This window comes from Leptonotus elevatus, chromosome 4 (genome assembly GCF_054856555.1).
Source record: "Leptonotus elevatus isolate MCC_2025b chromosome 4, RoL_Lele_1.0, whole genome shotgun sequence".
Classification (NCBI taxonomy): domain Eukaryota; kingdom Metazoa; phylum Chordata; class Actinopteri; order Syngnathiformes; family Syngnathidae; genus Leptonotus; species Leptonotus elevatus.
In genome coordinates, this window is record NC_141242.1 from 26,449,006 (window position 1) to 26,472,503 (window position 23,498).

General features: G+C 39.8%; 2 protein-coding genes across 7 annotated transcripts in view; one reads left to right on the top strand and one right to left on the bottom strand.

The window, feature by feature from the left end:
- Positions 1-23,498, top strand: part of il34 (interleukin 34) — a 46,934-nt gene that overhangs the window by 16,183 nt on the left and 7,253 nt on the right. For all 6 annotated transcript variants that reach the window (XM_086073899.1, XM_086073895.1, XM_086073896.1 and 3 more), the window contains 4 exons: positions 12,367-12,470; positions 16,979-17,056; positions 17,138-17,215; positions 22,343-22,450. In XM_086073899.1, the coding sequence (XP_085930025.1) occupies positions 12,367-12,470; positions 16,979-17,056; positions 17,138-17,215; positions 22,343-22,450 (368 nt within the window). The remainder of the gene's footprint in view (positions 1-12,366; positions 12,471-16,978; positions 17,057-17,137; positions 17,216-22,342; positions 22,451-23,498) is intronic.
- LOC147176406 (uncharacterized) lies at positions 3,922-4,757 on the bottom strand. Its single transcript, XM_086072672.1, has 3 exons — positions 4,641-4,757; positions 4,324-4,510; positions 3,922-4,256 (listed from the first exon to the last, which is right to left on the bottom strand). Exons 1-3 carry the CDS (start codon positions 4,755-4,757, stop codon positions 3,922-3,924), a joined length of 639 nt encoding a protein of 212 aa, XP_085928798.1.

The following is a 23,498-nucleotide window of genomic DNA, read 5'->3' on the forward strand; positions in this document are numbered from 1 at the left end:
TGGTAAAAATTTTAAATCAATAATTTCTTTTTGACAATTTATTTCATTTACAGTACCATGTTTTTAACCCATTAAGGCCCGGAGCACGTGACCGCTCTTCTCTCTTATATAGCCGCGACAGTGGTCATTTGGTTTTGATTATACCAATTCTTGGTCTCTTAGCTAATTCAATTAATCAGAATATACACGTGAGGGTGACGTGGGCCTCGTAGCATGTCCTGGAATTTTTTATCCAAGCATTTATGGTTGACGCAGATTTGCGGGAGTTACGAAATAAATGACCCGATTAACGACGCCACGGAAGGAATTCGAATTAGTGTCGACAGTGACATTCTGTTAAGAAATATGTTTGTAGACAATGAGGATGTTGAAAATTTGGACGGCTTTGTAACGGAATGGACCCTGAGGTTATTAGAACTGCACTCCAGAAGGTAAATATATATGGAGTTATGTACCCGCAGATGTGACATTTGTTTGTTAAGTTAAAAAAAAAAAAAAAAAAAAAAAAATATATATATATATATTGAAGGATTATAATAATAAACTTATATTTATGTGAAGACCACAAGTGTAAGCTCTGAAATGTTTTTAGAATTGTGTTTCTATCTGCTTCAGGAGCTGAGATATCAATAGTTTTTAATATTGCCACAAAACTTATTTTGAAAAACAAATAACAAGGAAAACATGTCTTCAATAATGACGCACCTGCTGCTTGCCTCTTGCTTTAATCTTCTCCGCCCCGCGTGACGTTCTGACTGCTCACGTCGACATCACACCGGCAAAGCGTGCAGAAACCGTGAAACCAGTCCCGACTGCTTTTGGCCAGGAAAGTGTGCTCTTTCGTCCATTCAATATTAAAAGATGTCTGACGTTTTGGCATTTTTGCTAGCGCTTCCTTTTTGCTGAAGAAGAAGGCGGCGAGGAAATTGTGTATAGTCATATAGCCACACAAGGAGATTTGTTTACATTTATTGAACCAATGATATACGAGATTGAACTGAAGCTACTCTTGGCCAATACAGACCAGTTGTGACAAACGGGGGTGGGGCTGATGTTGGGTCACATAAAATCAATCATTTTCTTTAAAAGGCGGACAAACCAGAGTCCGGCTTAGGGTTGCGCAGGACGCAGGACATGTCACTGAAAAGTAGGACTGTCCGGCCTAAATCCGGACGTCTGGCCACCCTAGAACCAACCCCCAAGTGGCCCAGCCTCTGGTACTACTCCTCTCCATTCAAAATATGCAGAGGGCATCTCGGTTCGAAAATATTTCAGAAATTCCTACAGTGTTTCACGCTGTGAATGCAACACTCCTCGTAGCCTAGCAGCAGGCTACCCACATTGCTGAGCGTTGTTTTGAAGCGTGGCTAGCGGTGCTAACAGGTGTAGCGCTGAGATAGCTATGGGAACAAACCATGTCCCTTTCAACTTCGAAACGTAAACTTAAAAATGAAACGATCGATTTAACCCTCAAACATCGCGGGGTTGAAATTAAAGATGTGTTTGAAAGTGAAACGCTGTTGAATGAACTCAATGTCATTTCCATAGCAATAGATGAGTCCACGGGCAGAACTGATGCTGCACAATTGTTCTCATTTGTCCATTTTCTTGACGGTATATGCATCCAAGAGGAACTGCTTGGCTTTCTGCTGTTAGAAGGACACACAACTGGCGATGTGGTCGCTGAGATTTCAACATTCCCCTGTCTGGTTATGCACACACGGTTTTTGACAGATGGGACTCCATCCATAGCAGGTAAAATAAGTGGATGGATGTGGCTCTGATGTTGCATCCCAGATGATGTTCTTACACTGTATCGTGCATCAAACGATGTTGTGTGTGAAACTTAGCGGGAGTTTAAACACACTTAAATGCACTTTGTAAGGTTCCAAGTTCAGACATACACAAATTATATTTGTATGCACTTTGAGGTATGCCTGGGTAAGATGTGACCAAAATTATTATTTACAGAGTTGTATTTTATTTTTGTGTTACATTTAATTTACTGTATTTTTTTTAAGTGAAAAAACACCAAGTTCTTGTCAATAACAGCTTTGTTAATTGTGTTTTTATGCTGTTTTTGATATGCCTTTGCCATGTTTCCAAATTTAAAAGGGGTGAATAAAAGTGCTTATTTTTCATCTATTCTATCTATAATAATAATAATAATAATAGTAATAATAATAATATTGCATCAGATTTATGTAGCGCTTTTTTCTGGAAAATCAAAGACGCTTCACAATGGATACATTATTCATGCACTCACACATTCATACTGTGGTGGCAGTAAGCTACTTAAGGAGCCACAGCTGCCCTGGGGCAGGTTGATGTATCTATCTTATTATTCATCTTTTTGTCATCTACAATATTGGTTTGAAATGTGACATTATCAGCTCTTTACTGGGCGTCTAATGTGTCTGGTACATTTCTTGATTTGAAAAATTGAAACATTTGATTGAAGCATATCTTTCCCTCAACGTTTAGGGAACAGCTGAATTTTTGTATTTGTTCACAAATGCTACGAGAATCCATCTTGTACTGCTCCTGCTGTGTAGTATATGGCTGTATGCCGTACTGTTATTATTGTTTCTTTCGACCGTATTCTCCTACGTTCTATCTGTTTACCTGTTTGTCTGTTCTTGTACTTTTGATCATTGATAATAAAAACTGGTAGATGATCACTGATATCATTAATGAGTATACCACTTCTTATTTTGTTTCCCATTTCATTAGTATAAATATTATCAATGAAAGGGCTTTACTTTCGTCTGGACGGGGCATAAATTCAAATGTACTTGTCGGCTTTTCCTGGCTTTTTTTTCTAGTTTGTTTTTGTTGTTTTAATTTTAATATTTTATTCAGAATAGAAAAAGAGAACAGGTCAAAAGTTTAAACTGAGAACATTTATAATTTTAAGGGGAAACTATGTTGATTTTAAATTCCATGGTGTCAACAAATCTCAAAAAAGTTGGGACAAGGCCATTTTCACCACTGCGAGGCATCCCCTCTTCTTCTTACAACAGTCTGCAAACGTCTGGGGATCCTACGCAGCCATGATGTTGTAATTGGTACTGCATGTGGTCTGGCATTATCGTGTTGAGAAATGCATGATGATGATGCCTGGATGGGAGCATATGTTGTTCTTGAATCCGAACATACCTTTCTGCATTGACGATGCCGTTTAAGGGCCCGAAAATCATGGGCATCCAGTATGATTTTTCGAGCTTGACCCTTACACACAGAGATTGTTCCAGATTCTCTGAATCTTTGGATGATGTTATGCACAGTAGATGATGATTACTTCAACCTTTTTGCAATTTTTCGCTGGTAAACACCTTTCTGATATTTCTCCACTATCTTTCTGCGCAACATTGGAGGAATTGGTGATTCTCTACCCATGTTCGTGTTATGTTTTGGTTTTCTGCTGTTTCCCGTTTCTGATTTCTCCCTTGCAGTTGCTGGGGAAACAGCTGGAGGGCAGATCTTGCCGACACACCTGCTGCCCATTAGGTCATCAGGCCGAAATAAAAGCCTGGCAGCAACAGAGGCGTATCGGGTTATTGCTCCGTGACGCTACTCACCATACCTGACGTTTTGATACTGCTACCTTTCTAGCGGCAATCTTTCTTGGTGTTGTGGACACCACTACTAGTGATGGTAAACTGAAGCATCATGAAGCAATGAGGCCTTCCATCCAACTGGTTCGCTCCTGGGCCGAAGCATCATGAGGCTTCATTTGTTCTATTGCGCCTTCATGTGGAAAATAAATGTCATGACAGACAGTGATTAGAATGATACCATGGATTTGATGGGGTCAAAAGGGCAGGGAGTTGTGATGTGAATGAATGTGCGTGTGGTAATTGAAAGAATGATTGCTTTATTTTAGACATTGACATATAAACAAGGAACAAGACACACCTTTCATTCATTTTTATTGAGGAAAACTAGTATTTCCAAAGTTTTTGGATTTAAACGGTTTATTATTTTAGATAGGATTTCTCCTGCTTTTGAAAATAGTCTTTCGCAAGGGACGGATGAGGCCGGGGTACAGAGAAAGGTTATTGCTAGTTTGTAGAGGTTTGGGTAGACATGTTTGTGCAACTCCCAGTAATCCAGGGGGTTTGACATCCTGCTTATGTTGGGTTCCCCCAGGTAAGTGTGGACCTCCACAGTCGCATCTGCGGTCTCACTCTGGGTCCTCGTCTGGGTCCTCCTCTGCATGACTGTGTGGTCCAATCGCCGCCACAGTTTGTCACCTAAGACACAACAAAACAGACTAACAGCCAACAGGCAGTTCTGGCTGCCCATCGTATCGAATATTACCTTGCTCCACAGGCTGGGAAGCTTCTGATGTGTCCGGTTGTGTTGATGAAGATGATGGGTTGGAGGACGAGGAGGAGGAGGAGGAAGATGCCCTGTGCTGGATCACTGTCGCACATTCAGCTGTGAGCCTCCTCTCAGCCTCTTGTGCTTTATTGGGGCTAAAGAGTGTTCTCTTGGTACCCAAGTTCTTTAGAACAAAGTTTACACTTCACCTTTTGAAATATCAGCAAGTAGAAGAAAGACATTAAAACGAGGGATACACTGTGTTGTCACAATAATTTACAATATATATTCACACTGGTTATTATAATTTGTACCTTTTTAGGAGAGATCTGCTCAAAATGATCCCAGACAGGGGATGTTCTCTTCTTTTTCGTTGTGGGTGCGTCCATGTCAGGGTCACCTGTGAGCTCATTGTCGTCTCGGTGCGCCATTTTATTTCGAATCACCCGCGAAACTATGTGTTGGCGATGACGTAGGAAGCCCGTCTGGCGAGGCTTCGGACGTAGCAACGCGCGTTCCGAGGCTACGGGCGTGGCCACAAGCGTAATCAACACATGCCTCGATGCGCGCTTTGCAGATTTGTTTCCGGTTTACTCGGCACACGCATCGGCGCCTCGGCACAGTAGGGCACATCACTAACCACTAGTAATTAGACTTGTAGCGTTTTTCTTTAATCTACTTTGTATGCTACACTCCTCTGTTTTATCCGCCCTCCGACGTGATTTTGTGGTTTCTTGTTTTTTTCCCATGACGTACACCTTTTTGTCGTCGTCGCCTTTTGTTGAACAACCTTTTGTCCACGTGCTGTGAGCCTTTTGTTGGTTCATTAAAATTGAGTGACTTTCGCCCTGGCTGGGTCTGCTCTTTTCTTTTGGGGTCCAACAAACACTACCCACTCGTGACAGTTCGCTTCTGAAAGACACTGCCACTCAGAGTAGCTCTTTTCATACTCCAATCAAGTTGCCAATGGACCTTATTAGTGGTAACTGGTCTTCCAGCTGTTTTTTATACGTGCAATTGACTTTTCCAGCCTTTTTTATTAATACCTGTCCCAACTTTTTTGAGATTTGTTAGCACCATGAAATTTACAATCAGCATATTTTTCCCTTAAAATTATACATTTTCCCAGTTTAAACTTTTTACCTGTCATCAATGTTCTATTCTGAACAAAATTTTGAAATTTGGCACTTCCACATAGTTGCATTCAGTTTTTATTCACAATTTGTATAGTGTCCCAACTTTTGGGGAATTGGGTTTGTACAAACTAATAAACTTGTTTTTAGCAAATAATAATGAACTTAGAATTTTATGGCTGCAACATGTTCCAAAAGAGCTGGGACAGGTTTATGTTTACCACTATTTTACATCACCTTTTCTTTTAACAACAGTCAATAAACGTTTGTAGGTGTAATGTTTTCCCATTCTTGATTGATGTACAGCTTCAGCTGTTCAACAGTCCGGGGTCTCCATTGTTGTATTTTACGCCTCATAATGAGGCACATATTTTCAATGGGAGACAGATCTGAACTGCAGGCAGGCCCGTCCAGTACCTGCGCTCTTTTACTACAAAGCCACGCAGAATGTGGTTTGGCATTGTCTTGCTGAAATGTGTAAGCAGTGGCATCCATGAAAAAGATGTTGCTTGGATGGCAGCATATGGTTTCTCCAAAACCTGTACGCACCTTTAAGCATTAATGGTGCCTTCCCAAATGTGAAAGTTACCCATGCCATTGGCACTAACACAGCTCCATACCATCACAGATGTTGGCTTTTGAAATTTGCGTCCATAACAATCCGGATGGTTCTTTTCCTATATGACTCAGAGGACACGACAACCACAATTTCCCAAAACAATTTGAAATGTGCACTCGCCAGATCACAGAACACTTGAGCTCAGGCCCAGAGATGCCGGCGCCGTTTTTGGGTATTGTTGATAAATGGCTTTTGCTTTGCATAGTAGACGATACCCGCTTCAAAGTTTTTGGTTGCATTGACATTTTTATAAGGGAAAAACGTCAGGTTACATACCATGAAGACTACATTAATCTATCTTACTGGGTGTCTTTCCACCTTCAATGCAGAGGTTTTTGATTTATTCTAAGTCACAACAGTTTTGTCTAACACAGAACAGAGATATATTTTTCATTTCTTTAATGGTCATTTGTTCCTTGGTGGGCATGTGTAAGGGCCATTATTTGTACCCAATAGCCCAATGGTTGATTTGGTTTGTCCTTGGTTTATGATGGTCGCGACATACAGGGTTTTAAAGTTTTTTTCCCATATTAATTTTTTAATGTAATTAATACTTTACAAATGTGTTAGAATTTTATTTTAATTGTTCTATAGCTTATGTTTGAAACCTTCAGAGTTTTCATGGTAGTTTCCATTGAGGTGCATTGAGGGAACATTGTGAATGAAAATGTCGACACAAATGTTGCGTCTAGATAGAAGACTTGTAAATTGTAATTTTAAAAAAAACTATTTTTGTTCAAAAAGGACTGTCATATTTTTATTTGTGTACTTGTGGATTAAGAAGGATTGTGAAATTGAGTTTGCTTGTACTGGTTACTCTTTGTGTATAATTGGATTAGGGCATTTTGCTAGATAGTGCTTATCATGCGGACTCTCACATGCAAACACATGATTTATTAGGAGAGTCATCAGTCAGCAGTTGGTTTGCTGTACAAATTAACCAAAATAAACGTAGTACTGCTTTTGTACACCACTGTATAATCAAAGATAAGACACAAAAGACCTCCTTCGGTCAGATCAAAAGCTAACGTTTTCATCACAGTGAATAGAAAAGCTGCGTGTAGCGTTTACGGGTGGCAAGCAGACCCTTGCATCCAACACTTCTACTGCAGGCTAATGACAACCCTGAGTTGCCTAACAAATTGTCTGGAAAAAAAAATCAACTCTTGACCCTGAACAGCACACCTGTTTGTGACCATTGAAAAGGGGGGTGTTACTCACAGACGGAATTTTATTTGCTAAACGCTAAAACCATCTCTATCTTTGTAGTCGGACACAACAGCAGAGTAGCTTCCTGCTGATAATAAAGAAAAGTTGAGCTTGTTCACTTCATCATCCGGCTTAAACAACTTTTGCTTTGTCTCTTATGACTATTACCCCCTCATAAAGACCACTTTCTTCTCCTGTACAATCTTTAAAGGATTCACTCTGGAAGGGGCTTTGTATCGCCACATTTTACAGCCAAATACAATTGGTTTCAGTAGACAATAGGGCAAGTGCATACCATCCCAATTTTGCACAATTTTCTCCTTTGTATGGTTTGCATATGTTAAACCGTCATTGATCATTGAAAGTGATGAACACAAGGTTATTTATTTACATTTGTGGCTTGACAGTTTCTCTCATCTTAAACTGTTTCAATTGTAGATGCTAAATAACAGTTTCCACAAACTCTTATTAACTTTAGTTGGTGACAACTTTATCAAGTACAGTCATTCATTATTCCTGTACAGTTGTGTTCCTTCAAAAAGTTACACAGCGAGGCTGAGGGCTCGTTTGCTTGCAGCTACATCAATCAAAAACACACATTCCCTCGTAGGAGGCGTCGTAAAGTTAATTCAAGGGAAAATACTTAGAACAGCCTCGGGTCTCGAGCATCAAACAGTTTAGCCCCAACACGAAATCCTCGGAGGTGAATTGCTACTGTAGACTTGCGTGTTGTCCTTTGCTGATACTAAAATGTGTTCTTTAACCCCGCCGAATCACTCGAATCCACTTCTGGTTTAGTTCCTTGTCGCAGGGAAACTAATGAAATGAAAGGGAAGGTTGTTTCAGCGCGGGAGGAGCATCCCAGTACGATACAGTGGCTCTTCGCCCGCTGTATTGTTCAGACGCTGTGAATTACACCAGAAGTTGATGCACACAATGATCACTTAACTTCCGGGTTTTGGGAAAAAGGTCTATGCCTCTCACATTACCAGCCAAATTGGCTAGTAAATATTTATGACCACCCACCAAAATGAATTTTAATCCTTTTTTTTTTTTTTACACTCTTTTTAAATAAATATAATTTAACAAAAAAATTTCAATAGAAAAATTAAATATTACTCTAAAACTGAGTCTATTTGGTCCCACTCTAAAGAGAGTCAAATTTACTCTACAGAATTTACTGTGTACCTTTATTTATTAGAGAAGCAATAAGTACAAAATAATTGTGGAATAACAGTATACAGGTGCCAAAAGTTGCTGGTGACCATGCAACAAAGATTTGAAGCACTTCTCCAAGCAAGCTGGTTACATAAACGTGTACACCCGACAACATTTTTTGGGTAGCATAGCTTGACTTGACAATATTTGTGCTTTTAATGCGTCAGTTTGCAAAGGGAATCTCTTGTGCACAGTCGTCCTCTGCTCTTGCAATTTATACAAGCCGTGAGGCAGATGTTTCCCCTCTGCCTTGACTGGCGTGTGATTGATGTGTAGTTAATCCTCTGGCGTTCAAAGCACGCCAACAAAAGAAAATAATGAGAACCGCTGCCCGAGGCAGTTCACAATGAGGCTAACCTAAGCTGGGAGCAAGCATGTGAGGTTACATATCGCTTGTATTGTTGTTAAATACAGTATTGAGAAATCTAAGTCTAGGGTCATACATAATGGTTTTAGGAAAAGACACTAGACATCTGCCAAATGTGAGAAGGGCCTTAATGACTATCTCTTTGGTCTTTCTCATATTACGCAATCTCTCAACACTTACATTGCATTCATGTTTGCTGTCAGCCTCCAGGTTAAGACTTGAGACAGGCAGGATTTGCCACCAGGGTAAACGCCAAAGATGACCTTACTTTGAATATTGGACTTTGTTTTTCCTTATAATTTAGCCCATATCGCTGGTATTTTTGCGGCCTTTAGTGTTGGGTGGCCAAAGGAAGATGCTTGTGTGTCAAAATAATGATCGTTAAATCATAGCATATAAACTCAGAATAGAGATCATGTCATTTTGTGAATAGAAAAAAATTATGTTTATGTGTTTAACAAAATCAGATTACATTGATGACATTGTTGTGGTTTGAAATGTCATGTTGCATTTCATGGAAAGTACATGGCAGTCTTCTTGTAGTCAATACAATTATACATGACCACATTCAGAATATTGGTAATAAGAAAATTTGTGCTGTTATCTACAACATCGCTTTAACCTTCTATGGGTTTCATTCATATGAAATTATCATTGTTTTCATACAATGTAGGTCAAATGTATTTTAAAATGGTTGTGAATAGATAATAATATATTAATTGATCAGTTGAATTTGAGGGATGAGTGTGCCCTGTAATTGGCTGGCAAACAACAGAGTGTACCCTGCCTACTACTGCCCTTCGTCATTTGGGATAGACTCCAGCATGCCAGCGACCCTCGTGAGGAGAATGGATGGATGGATGGATGGATGGATGAATATTGCTCATGTGTCTTGAAGCAATTGGATGGACGGATGGATGGATGGATGGATGAATATTGCTCATGTGTCTTGAAGCAATTCAGGCAAAAATAACCAGCAGTGGTGTTGTTGATGTACATGACATCATAAGTGGCGCAACTGCTACGGGCAATCTCCTCAATGGAAACAATACAGTGTTGAACATCCAGAGGGGCATTTTCACATCCTATTAAAAAGAATGTAAAAACACAACAATTGATTACTGTCAAGATGTACCGTACAAATATAGTAGAGTATGAATGTAGTGTACCATGAATCAATTCTAGAATCAATTTTGTAAATCTCTGCGATTGACTGGCAACCAGTTCAGGGTGCCCGGAGAACAGCTGGGATAGGCTCCAGCATGTCCGTGACCCTCGTGAGGATGAGCGGTTCAGATAATGGATGGATGAATGAATTTCATACACTGAATGGAATTGATACAGCGTAATGCTTCTTTAGCTATCATAAATGGATCATTATGGCCAGCCAGAGTTGCAAGGTTACAATTACATCTCTTACAATTCAAAGCTTAATAAATGTAAAAAAAAATTAATAAAAAAAAAGACACTTTGTCACTTTGTCCATTTGTCATTCTGTCTTGCAAAGCAGACTGGAGTAGATCTTGACAATTCTTTGCGTAGCCATAGATTGAAGCAGAAATGATTGGCAGTGTAGGGGTGGGCGATATGCCATTAAATGGCAGTGGTTTTCTGGAGAGTTCCTGAGCCCACATGGCAATACCAATGATGCTAGTTTTCCATCCAGCACCGCCTGAGGGATCGAAGTTCACAGACATTCAATGTTGGTTTTCGGCCTTGCCTCTTACGTGCAGAAATATTTCCAGATTTTCTGAATATTTTGATAACATTTTGATATATGATGATGATATTTTGGACTGTCGACGATTAAATTGTGAAATTCCATATTGAGAATTGTTTTTAAGTGTTAGACTATTGCTCACGCAGTTGTTCACAAAGTAGTGAACCTCTCCCCATGCTTTCACAATGAATCGAAGATATTTGGCAACAATTGCCTGGTGAGCTAATTAATTGAAATTAAGGGCAAATTAAGGTGTGTAGGAAAGACACCATAGCAGTATGCCACCATTACTTGTTGGAACAATGTAGTCTGGCAACTAAAGTCAGACTCAATTCCATCTGCCTGCCATGTAGAGAAGCATGGTTCACCATTTCTCAGAACACATCCTGACAATCTTTTGAATCCGATATCGGTATGCTTTACAGCAGGGGTGCTCAAGTTCGGTCCTCGAGAGCCCCAATCCAGCCTGTTTTCCATGAGTCCCTCCTGCAGCACAGCTGAATCTAATGATCAGCTAATCAGCAAGCTTTGCAGAAGCCTGATAACGATCCTGATCATGAATCAGGTGTGTTAGTGGACTTGAGCACCCCTGCTTTACAGCATGATGTTTGTGGGGGGAACAACCTCTGCAATAATATTAAGCTCTCAATGGGGCTCCTGTGAGAACCAGGCCTGGCCATTGTTAGCACTCCGGAACCTATCTTGGTAACTTAACACGCTCCCACAATTTATGGCTGGTTTGCTGCGGTTCCTAAATGCTTCATCCATCCATCTGTTCTTTGCTGCTTATCTTGTTCACAGTCACTGAGAGTAGAATGAATGGCTTTCTCAGCACAAAAACACTTCGATAGTTTGGTTACAGTCGAGACCACCTCTTCTTGGTAGTAGTGCACTTGAGTTTGAATAGTGTGTTCACACATGACCAAACAAACCTCACCTATACACAGTAAATTTGACTCTATTTAAAGTAAATTTGACTATATTCGGAGTGGGACCAAATAGACTCCGTTTCAGAGTAGGCTGATATTTACACTTGGAAGAGAATAAAATAAAGAATTGAATAAAATAAAAATAAAAGTCACTCAAGGTTGAGGAACGGACTCACAACCTTCAGCTTGGGAGACTGCCACACTACCACCTAAGAGTGATATACTAACACACAGCATGCACTGCACGGATCAGGGAGTAGATCGTCTGTCTCCTAAACTTAAGGTCGTGAGTTTGTTCCTCAACCCTTGAGTGACTTTTATTTTATTTTGTTCAATTCAATATTTTACTCTCTTCCAAGTGTAAATATTACTCTAAAACTGAGTCTATTTGGTTCCACTCTAAATACAGTGGACAATGCATGTGGACTGATGTCATTAAACAGTTAAGACACGTTGATTGACTGCTTGGTTGAATTTATAGCTATGGTCATGGATGTCGGCTCGGATGTACTGTACATCTAATACGGTGTGCAGTAAGAGCTGCTCCCAGGATATACTCTCTGTGGGGAATCTTTAGGTCAGGTGTCTTTCTATAGTAGGTGTAACAAACCTCTGTGCTTTCTCTGCGCATTGAACAAGGTTTTGTCAAGGTCTGACAGTATTTTTATTCCTGCTGAGATCAAGGATAGATACAGTTTGTCAAATATTTTTACAAGGGTACTGTAACAACCTACTATGGTGATGTAGTGAGTGTTATTTTCCAGTCAAAGGTAACAAGCACACCAAAAGTTCTTATCCTTGATTTGCCCCAGTTCACATTGTTGGTGTTCTTTTTGTCCTCATAGGTCTGCTTCTGTTCCTGCCTGTTCTGATGGCAACAACGCCCCCAAGCATGTGCACTCCCTTGAGGACGCTTGATGACAATCTAAGCCACAGACGACGCTACATGGTAAGAGAAAATGATGGCAAGTTTATGACCATGCCACTTGAGGTATTTCATTGGGAGGTGTGAAGGCTGTCCGACTGAGGTAGTCAGGTCATAGTAGCGCAAAATTGATTTAAGAATCGACTTACTGTGTGTTTTTTTTTAAATCATCACTTATGTGTTGCTGGTCATTTTGCCCAAATTGAAGACTTGCCCTTAACAGTCACAATAAGGATTTGAAGGAAGGAATTTCATAGAAAGCTCATTCTGCTAATGTTTTTGAAAATATTTAATAAGAATACAAGAGGCCTATTGTGTAGGTTTTCAGCCACCACATGATTAAATTAGTGTTTTTGTTTACAGACGACCTTTTCCAGTCCACAAAAACAGAAGTACAGTATTTATACAGCATTATTACTATGATGATTATAATTAGTTGATGTTATTAATTCATCAATTTGAAACACTTCTTTGTTCATCTATGGCAGACGGTACAATAAACCTGTGTATCAACCTGGTACCCTTCGTACAACAGAATAGATCATGGCTTCTTGTAAAAATAGCAGCTGTGTGTTCAACTAAACATTTGTGACGTTGTAAGTGTTATGTGGCAACACTTCAGAGATTAATATAATCCAAAACGTTTTGGTGACAGTCGCATTTATTGGACATAAAGGAATGTGTAATGTTTTGAGTCTACGAGGCCATTAGGAGAGCCAACATTATGACTTTAATAGAATAAAAAACTTTGTGAGTTGTCCATAAAAATTTTGCCGACACAAGACACACCTGGGGCAAGACAAGCGGCTGAGGGCATTGATTGGTTGACACGAGGAAGGGCAGGATTACACTTAACAAGACCAAGGGAGACACACAAGGAAAAACAGAACCCAAACATGACAGTACCCCTCTCTCAAGGGACGGCTCCCAGACGTCCCTAAAACAAAAAAAAAGTCCAAAAACAAGGCGGGCGGAAGAGGGCACAGAGGCGGTAACCTGGCCCACCCATCAGGGACACTCCGGAGGGAGTCCCGGACGCTAGACGAGGGGAGCCCGGCGCCACACTTGAGCAGAAGGCGGCTGTGGCAGCGTCCGCGCCGCCCTGGCATCAGAAGCAGAAGCCGGACGAGAAGCAGAGGGTGGCCGCAGGGCGTGCGGCGCCGGTCCACAATCATGGGCTTGAGACCGCCACGGCAGAGGCGAAGAGACTTGGCACGGCAGCAGCACAGGCGGGAGCCGGGACGGGGTGGAGCCGGGACAGGGACTTGAGGCCGCCGTGGAGCCGGGACGGGGACTTGAGGCCGCCGTGGAGCCGAGACTGGGACTTGAGGCTGCGGCAGACGTGGGACGGGGACTTGAGGCTGCGGCAGACGTGGGACGGGGACTTGAGGCTGCGGCAAACGTGGGACGGGGACTTGAGGCTGCAGCAAACGTGGTTCGGGTACTTGAGGCTTTGGCAGACGTGGTTCGGGGACTTGAGGACTGTTCGACCTGACACCCAGAGCGCCACCAGCCAAAGCCAGGTGCCGCAGGGCTTCGTCCAACAAAGCTATCGTCAAAGTCTTTTTTTGTGGCATGACAGAGCCCCCGCTGGGTCCTTCTGTGGTCGATTAATTTTGTTAAGGGGCCAAAGTTTGGTGGAGGACCCAAACGCAGGGAAGCAGGGCAAGGAGGTAGAGGTGATGTAAAAAGAAAAACAAGAAAAAAAAAAGGAATTTAATTATTCAAAAGCGAACTCCAAATGGCAATGAAACAAAACGTGGGGAGGACAACAAGGCAAAAAATCGACACAGACAGAGGGGAGACAGGAGACTAAATACACACACCAAAGACACACCTGGGGCAAGACACAAGTGGCAGAGGGCACTGATTGGTTGACACGAGGAAGGGCAGGATTACACTTAACAAGACCAAGGGAGACACACAAGGTAAAACAGAACCCAAACATGACATTTTTATAACAAATTGACCAGAAAACAAGTGTGTGTTCTGTTAACCACGCAACACATCACAGCGATGATGTGGACTGGACAAAAATGTCCAATATGGCAGCGTAGAGGGTATGTCATCATTTTGATACTTAATCGTCTTAAGCCTTTTTCAGGGGGTCAGATGCCATTAATATTTGCACTTTTAATGTTGATACACACAATTTTGAGTTGTGTGTTTTTTTAAGTGAATAATGATAAAGTCAAATAATGATAATGTCTCCTGATTATAATTGCACTACTGTAAATAAATGATTATCTATAAATACTGTATACACAATAAATATAATTCTTCAGTCTGTTCATAAACACTGCACACATATCTATAGCCTGCAAATATTTGTATGTACTGCATATATCTTATTTTTTATATATATAATTTCTTTTTACTAGGCACTTCTGGATGGATGCAAACTGCATTTTGTTCTGGATTTATGACAATAAAGTAAAATTTTGTTCTATTCTATAAATCATTTTCTAGCCACGTTATATTGAACTTTTGAGTACTATTTTGTCAAAATTAATATGAATAATAAATAATAATAAAAAAAAAAAATCAATGCACCAAAATCATTTTGGAGACCTTAAAGGTGCATTGCGGAGTTTATGACTTTTTTTTACTCGCACCTCTGGCCTAAAGTGTAATTGCAGACTCTGTGTCAAGCTTGTGCATAGTGCGAGTACGTGTGCTCGATTAAACTCTTAATTTTTTCAGCTTGGAGTCTGAGCTGGATTTTGGGCTGTGCTCAAAGCTGGTCTCTTAGTTTTTTTGTGTTTTTTTTCCATCCCAATTATGCCTTACGCTAACACTACATGTCCTTCGGCGATGAGCATGACGTCACCCTGCACACCTGCCCACCCCCAAAAAAGTGTGGAGTGTTCGCTCTGAACGCTTCAACTCAAACGATTTCGGTAACTGTCAATGAGACTTCTGCAGGTGTTTTGGCCCACTCTTTGTGAGCAAACTGCTCCAGTTGTGTCAGGTTTGAAGGGTGTCTCGTCGAGATGTTTCAGCTCCTTACACAGACTCAAGTAAACCTGTGCCAGATGTAGCAAAGCAGCCCCAGAACATAACCAAGCATCCTCCATTTTTATTCATTGATTTTCTTGGTAAGCAAATCATAAAAAGAAAAAAAAGTGAGACTGGAATTTGCGAAAATGCATATTGACAAGCCATAAATCTTCTGTGATAATATCCTTTGGGCAGATGAGACAAAGCTGGAGTTTTTGGCAAGGCACATCAACTTCTTGCAGTTAATTTTACTGTGAATGCACTTTGCGTCGGGAGTCAGATGTGTTCATTCCCACAACGGCACAAACTCCCTCTTCTATCGGTGCTAGTGTAGCATAATACCAAAAGAAAGAAAACTCCACTCATGCGCACAGATTGCGCTTAGCATGGCATGAAAATAGGGCCATTCATCTCAGAGACTGCTTGCCAGGCTCAATAGGTGCTGCTTTTTTAATTAGCAGTCGCATTCACATGGGATCAACAGTTACCGGTTACTCTTTCATTTCAGTGTGCTGTAAATGATATCTTTGGATTGAAGGCAATATGAAGAGACACTCATTTATTTCAACAAATAACACACGCGTTGAGAAGAGAGACTGCCTATGAGAGTGGAGACCACAATTCTTTGAGGAATTATTACAGCATGAGACTATTCATTGAGACCAGACATGGTGTTGGAACATGTTGAATCTTTTCATTCCATTTGTGTAAAATGCGACAGATGTCTTCATAATTTTGCAGTGGGTCTACTACTCACTGCAAACCAAGGCAGTCATTGTCACTGGTTTGTAATTTGAATCTGTGTTGGTTTGTGGACATGAGCAATCCAACACACTGCTGCTATTCAGTGTATGACCACCTCCTTAGTTGAATGTCAAAGCAAAAGCATGGAGAGGCAGCCCGGGAACCCGCAGTAGAGGCTTTAATCATCTCCATTCTCAACACATGGAGTGGAGTATCTACAAGAATGTACATTACTGAACCGTTTTGGCTTACAGCCAATTTACAAATGTCAGTTTGAATTTAAAAGTGACTTTTTCAACATCTCATAAGATACTGCATGATTCAAGTGACATCATTCTGATTTTTAGATCCCAAGCGGCACAGTTTGGATATGGGTCGTAACAACAAAGTGAAAAAAAAAGATACACTGAATTGGAATTAGTCAATGTGCGTAAAACCTAATATTATCAGGTACTGTCAATACAACTGCCACCGACTTCTACATAAAAAAAAGTCTGAATATGTTACATTAGAGGATGCAAGCAAAGGAAAACTGAGTGCTGTTGGCACACAGTGGAGTAATGCTGAGGTCACCTCCATCCAAACAAATGTAGTAGGAGAGTCAGGCCAACTAAAGCCTAAACATACAAACTCATAAATTTTTAAGAGACAAAAACAAACAAACAAACTAGAGCTGCCAAAATTTATCAGTTAATAGAAGAGTAATCAATTATCAAGTTAATCGATGACTAATGACTTAGTAAAACATATCTAAATTACAAACTTTGGGGGTTATTTATGTTTTGCAGAAGCACAATTTCCCTGTCAACTACACCATTAGGGTTCATCACGAGGAAGTTTTTAAACTATCAAGCATCAGAAAAATGGTAAGTGCTTTAATACGTCGCTTTACTCCACTTTGTTGCTCTCTGTTGAACAGTGCTTAGATCTTCCTCCTCTTCTTTTAGAAATTACAGGTGGACAACTTGGAAGAAGTTCACCTCCAGAGGATGTGGTTCCTTGTTAACCATGGCGTGTTAAAAAAGGTAAGCACTCATTTTTGGCCTAAATGTTTCAGTGGTGACTGCAAGGTCCAAAACCTTAAATGCGAAATAATGGTCAACGTATGTGATGTGATGTGAGCCGACAGTGCACCACAATAGAACTCATCTCAGCCAGCATCAAGGATAAAGCCTTTTTGTAAAGGGCTTTTTGCAGCACTTTAGTCTGAAATAGGACAGTGGCAAGAAAATAACTCTATTTGCCTTCTAAGCCAAAACAATTGGTAGTATTCATCTATTTTTGCCTAGCATCAATGTCCTGATAGTTCTATGATAACACTATCAGAGGCACTGACATATTTGCAATCTAAATTCCATTATTTGTCCAGTGAAATTAAATCTATTTAGTCCCAACAGTGTACTTTTTAGATTGTGGTGTTTTTCTTGGCTGCACTGCTTTCAGTATGTCTCCGTGGATGTTAGGTTTGTCAGTCATATTTGCCCACGAACTTCAGAATCAGTAATTCTTAGCTGATGTAGCTAAAAAAAAAATGGAATCAACAAATTTAAAATGTTTTGTCATATTCTTAAACGATAACTGATTCTGAACTCCTCCGGATAATGTTTGTGGCACAGTTGTTTTTTTATTTTATTATTATTTTTTTATAGTATTGATGGACGTGATAGTGGCGGTATTAAGAGGAGAACCAATATGGCTTTTTGAGCAAAAAGGACCACCTCAATGGTAGTGATGGAACTTGTGGAAGGCATATCGAGAATATCTAGAATAGATAATACAAAATTTTGAGTTGATGTTTAAAAAACAAACAAAAAAACATTATTGATCATATCATATTAATGATTTACCAATGTAAAATAAAAATACGGTAACTCATAGGGGTTGCCCAAGGGTTTCTATTTGGCCCTATATTATTCATGTAAATAATTCATGCTATGTATCAGGGACATCTGCAATATCCATCAAACGTATTCAAATGTTAGTTTCTGATGACACATCTATCTACTACTCTGGTAAAAAGCTGGAACAGCTTGTGACTACAGTTGAAAATTAATTGAAGACATTGAAAACTGGTTCAACATTTAATAGGTTATTGCTGGATTTAAACAAAACAAAGAACAAAACAGGTTTCAATTATAGTAAATCCCACTGATACAGAAAAAGTGTATGATAATAAGTTTCTCAAATTAATAACTGATGTGGGGCAATTCAATGGCATACGGAGCAGTATTAAAAGACAGACATTACACCAACAAACATAAAAACATAAACAAAGTGCTGCAGTTAAAATGATTCCAACTACTGTCCAGTAAAACAATACAGTATGACTTATTGTGTGGAAATATGGGTTAACACAAATAAAACCAACATTTACACCATTTTTAAATTAGAATAGAAATAGCTGTATGGATTTTTTATCTATCAAGGCAGATAGAACCAACCATCATACTATTTATCATTTTACGTAGTTGAATTTAAACAACAGAAAATGTACAAAATACAGAATAGTTTGCTTCGCCACAGTTTTCAGAAGCTGTTTCAAATCAGAGAGTTGTTATGATTGGAGCAGATCAGGTTGTGTCTACGTTAGAAGTGTTAAAGAACCTGTAGAGTGAATTCAGAGATTTGTTTCAAATTGCAGTAGACATGTTTGGAATTGGGGTACTCTGTGTGTTTGAATGAATGTCATGTTGTAGTGTGCACACTCGGTAATGTTGCAATACATCCCCTCGCGCAAATTGGGGCTTCCCTCCCACGAACGATGGTGCCCCGCGCACGCTGTGCAAAAGCAGCGGCGCGTGGCACTGGACCTATTTTGAGTTTGAGGTACTTGCAAGCTGAGCCGTGATTGGTCATTACCTGAACCCTGAGAAACTGTGATCAACATGTGACACTTCCAGAGTGATTACACTTAATAGTCTATGGACCATAGTGATAAATTTGGCTATTATAGTACTGTACAGTGGTGGCAATAATAAAAAAAATAATAATAAAGGACCACAGACCAAGGAATGAGTTTAAACTGACGGCTTATTTTAGTTTATATAAAAAACAAGTAACATACAATAGACCGACAATTTACATACAATTTTATATTTAAATTCACTATTGGTTAAAGAAAATAATATAGTTAGTATAGAATATAGTTCTCAGTAGTTTAACTGTTCTCAAGTGTTTAACCGTTTTTAAATGTTTAACACTTATCAACCCGGGTTGTTGTATCAAATTCTAATCTGATAATTCACATATATTTTGAATTACCCTCACGTTTCTTTGAAGTAAGTTCAGTACAATTAGCTAAGTGCACCTATAGGTTTAAACAAATTCCCAGTTTCGTTGCTTAAACCAAATCGATGTTTATTTCAGCATTATGTGGTTGACAAAAATGAAAGTGACACAATTTATAATTCAAAACGTTTCAGCAAAAGGCTGAATGAGCTTGAATATTAAATTCCTCTAGTTCCAAACGTTCCTTTTCTTCTTATTGTCCAGAATAGTACATCCTGAGTCTTTGAGAGTCCACTGCTGTGTAGCAGATAGATAGATCCTACTAGGTTTGAAGAAATAATAAAACGTCCAGCATGTGCTCTGCACTCCTGCGTGAGACACAGTTCAAGGGATTTGTGGGTGGCTCGCCATCTTGTCTCTCACACAAAGAATCCAACTCCGCGATTTGTTCAGAGGTTTCTGAACCAAACCTCAATAGCCTATCATAACAGCATAATATGCATAAATAACCCAAATTAATACAACTAGTAGCTTCCAATACAAATAAAAAATTATTTTCCATTGAGTGAAATCAATACAATTACAAGGACGCGGTTTTGAAATGGCAGTGGCAGATGGAAAAAACATCGCAAGGACATTGTTCTTTGACCCGCGTTCAATTAAGTGCAATCGCCATTTACATCCATCTTTTGAACATAAAACAACATAAATTCGACACCTTAGCTTTCTTTTTTAATTATGACCAGTACAATTTGATAAAATGTTCATTGCATGAAAGAAAATACTAAAGTAAACTCACCAAGTCCCGTTCAGCATTGTATATGTCACCAACGCAAGGCCAGGGCGGAAAACACAAAAATAGCTCCTTCACAGTTCAAAAATACTTTAGAAAGAGCACTTTCTTCTGTTTTTCTTTTTCATTTAGCAATAGCTCCTTGTGGACTTACTGCACACATTCGTCTTTTAACTTCTTCCGTCCACCACATCACCCCAGATTTACAAAATACATTTCATAATCCTCCTGCTCGCTTTGAATGCCATACATAACCTCTGTCCGCCATACCTGTCAGACATTAAACAAATTGTCACCTCGTCTTTAACCCTTAAGTCCGTATCTCACTGAGCCATCAAATTTTGAACATGTTCAAAATTTCTCTGCGATAAGAAAAAAGGTTTGAAAATATAAAAAGGAATCGAGAGTGTCTAGCAAGTGTCTTTGTAATATTTTGCAACATTGAACGGAGCCTGCCAAAAAAGCGACACTCGCTACGTGTGCTCACCCTAGCAAGCCTGTGCCGGGCTTTAGAGCCTTGTTCTTAGTCCAGCTCACTGTCACGCCTGCCAGCCTCATCAGTGCGGGGAGCAGAACATTCAGTTGCATTGCTCACCTTCTCTGAAACACATTACCATCTGACCTGCGCAAAACAAACTCCATTTCTTTCTTTAAAGCCAAACTCAAAAACATCTATTCAGTGTTACATTCCGCATAGTCTTGATTTTACATATACATTTGTGTGTGTGTGTTTTTTTAACCTCAATTTTACTATTTGTTTGCATGGTGTCCTTGTGTGCTCTGTAAGGTGTCTTTAAATAGAAGCCGTTATTTTAGCTTCTGTTCTAACATGAAGCCAAAAGTCATAGCAAGGTCCCACACAGGCATGCTTGAATGGATGTGCGGTGGAAACAAAGTCAAATTGAACACCTTTTGGATGAACTAGAAAAGGGACCACAAACTTTTGTTAAACTCTAGTGACATCTGATTTTATACTTGTCAAAAAATACCCACACAAGCATTCCAAAACCATAAAGTTTTAGGTCTTCCCTGGAGAGTGGAAGCTATGTTCTCACTCGCTCTCACTGTATGTGCAATGACTAATTTAAGTGTCACAATACACAAAGAAAAAATATCAGTAAAAAATATCATGTCACAATGTAATTTGTTATGCAAGTTCCTCTGCAGTTTTAAATTAGATGTAGTAGCGTAGTGAGTACATTCTTGACGCCGATTGTCTGTCGCTGACGCGATGCTGCCTAAAGTTCACTACAGCTATCAGCTAGGAAAAATGGGTAAAGAAGCAAAATTTGTGCTTCAAATGCATCCCCCGACACACAATCGCATGACCACATGAACTGCATTATATATGCACTATAAATGGAAACATACCTAGGGTGACCAGATTTTCCAGATTAAAAACTAGGACACTACAAATTTGCTGAAAATCAAATACATACAATATACAACAAATTCTCACCAGGAACTAGTTATAACAAATGTAATCACTAGTCAATCTGGTGATCGGTAGTTGTGTTATTACATTAGCTAATGCTAAATGCTCTCTTGGTTGACAGTTCAACAGTGCTAAAAAACATGATTCTTAGACACAGAAGCTGGAAGTAGCTGACGAAAACATGTCTGCTGAGAATACTTAGAAATATAACAGTTAATTGCATTTTTAATTGGTATTTTGTATGAATTGCTTTGATAACTGTGTGATTGACATATACATGGCCCAAACAAATGATTTTAAAACTGCGACAGGACCTGGGTAAAAGTGGGACAAAACATTGGGGCTGGCAAAATCCGCTGGGACTTGGGACACAAGGCTCAAAAGTGAGACTGTCCCGGTAAAGTGCGACTTCTGGTCACCCTAGGCATTCAGCCAGAAACGCTCAGCTCGTATTCGGTCTGACTGCACCATTGCATACTGTACTGTATTGTATTACATTATTGTAGCATGTCACTGTGTATTCTAAATCGAACTATCTATTGTGGCAGTGACAACCTGCTAACAAAACAAACAAACAAGGTGCATGTGTTTGGCCAGGCTACCAATATGTCTGAAATGTTTTATAACCGCTCTAATATGTTGAAATAATTTTTGCATGTATAAAAATAGTGTCTTAAATCAAAATTCAATTCCCAGATAATCCGAGTGATGCCAGAAAGACATCCTTCGCGTCCTTATACTACAGAGTTAGAGAGACGTCTGCAAGACGCCGAGGGAGTCTTTGTGCAGTCGTATCCTCCAGAGGTAAGGCAGCGGTCATGCTTCTCTACCATGTCTGTATTAAGTGACTACTTGAAAGAATTTAACACTTAATCGAGTTTGCTTCGGAACGCAAGGCTCTTAGTGCATTTGAAAGCACAGGATGTCACATTGATCCTATTCATGATTATTTGGAATGAATAGAGGAATGGGCCCGCAGGGTAATCAGGATAGGACAGTCATTATCGGGCCTTTTTTATGATTTCATTAGGATTGGAGTCTAGTGTGGAGGCGAGGTTGTAAAGGGGTAGCCGGGGGAATTTGTTCAGAGTAATAGGACTGAAAAAGTCTTCCTCTCGTAAATACTGATATTTGATTGATTTTTGGGCCTGGGCCTGAAGAAGTCACAGACCATGAAGGAGTATTACCACTGCACGGAAAACAATAAAAACATCCATCATTTTCCAAACCGCTTATCCTCATGAGGGTCGCGGGCTGTCTCAGCTGTCAATGGGCAGGAGGCGGCGATGTACAATAAAAACATTGTGTTGTAAAATTAGAAGAAAAAAAGTTAGAAATATGAAGTTATTGCTGTTCAGATAACATGTCACAGAAATATGAAATGAAATCAACCTCTAATGTAATGTTAATCATTAAAACACAACCACCCCCCCCCCCCCCACACACACACATACAAAGCTTACAAAGCTAATGTAGCATTCTACATCAGTGCTTGGTCCTCCTTTTTTTGTTTCCTTGTTCATCATTCAGGTCTCTTCTTGATTGGCTACAGTTCACATCACAATTCTCTGACACTGGAATCATCACACACAGTTTTTTATTGTGAATTGATAACCCCCGATCCGGTTTGGACCCTATTATTGGGACTAATTCACTCTTAAAACACCTAGAACATGGGCTAATTTTAAGGGATAAGGTAATTTGCCATTTGTTTTCCTTTGTCTGGAATGAGCAAAATCGGGCCACAAACAGCCTGATTATCTTTATGTGTGTACCTAGCTTAAGTCAAAAACTCTCTGCACATATGGGGCCCTATTATTATAGACTGGCGGATGTGTGCTCGGCATACAAA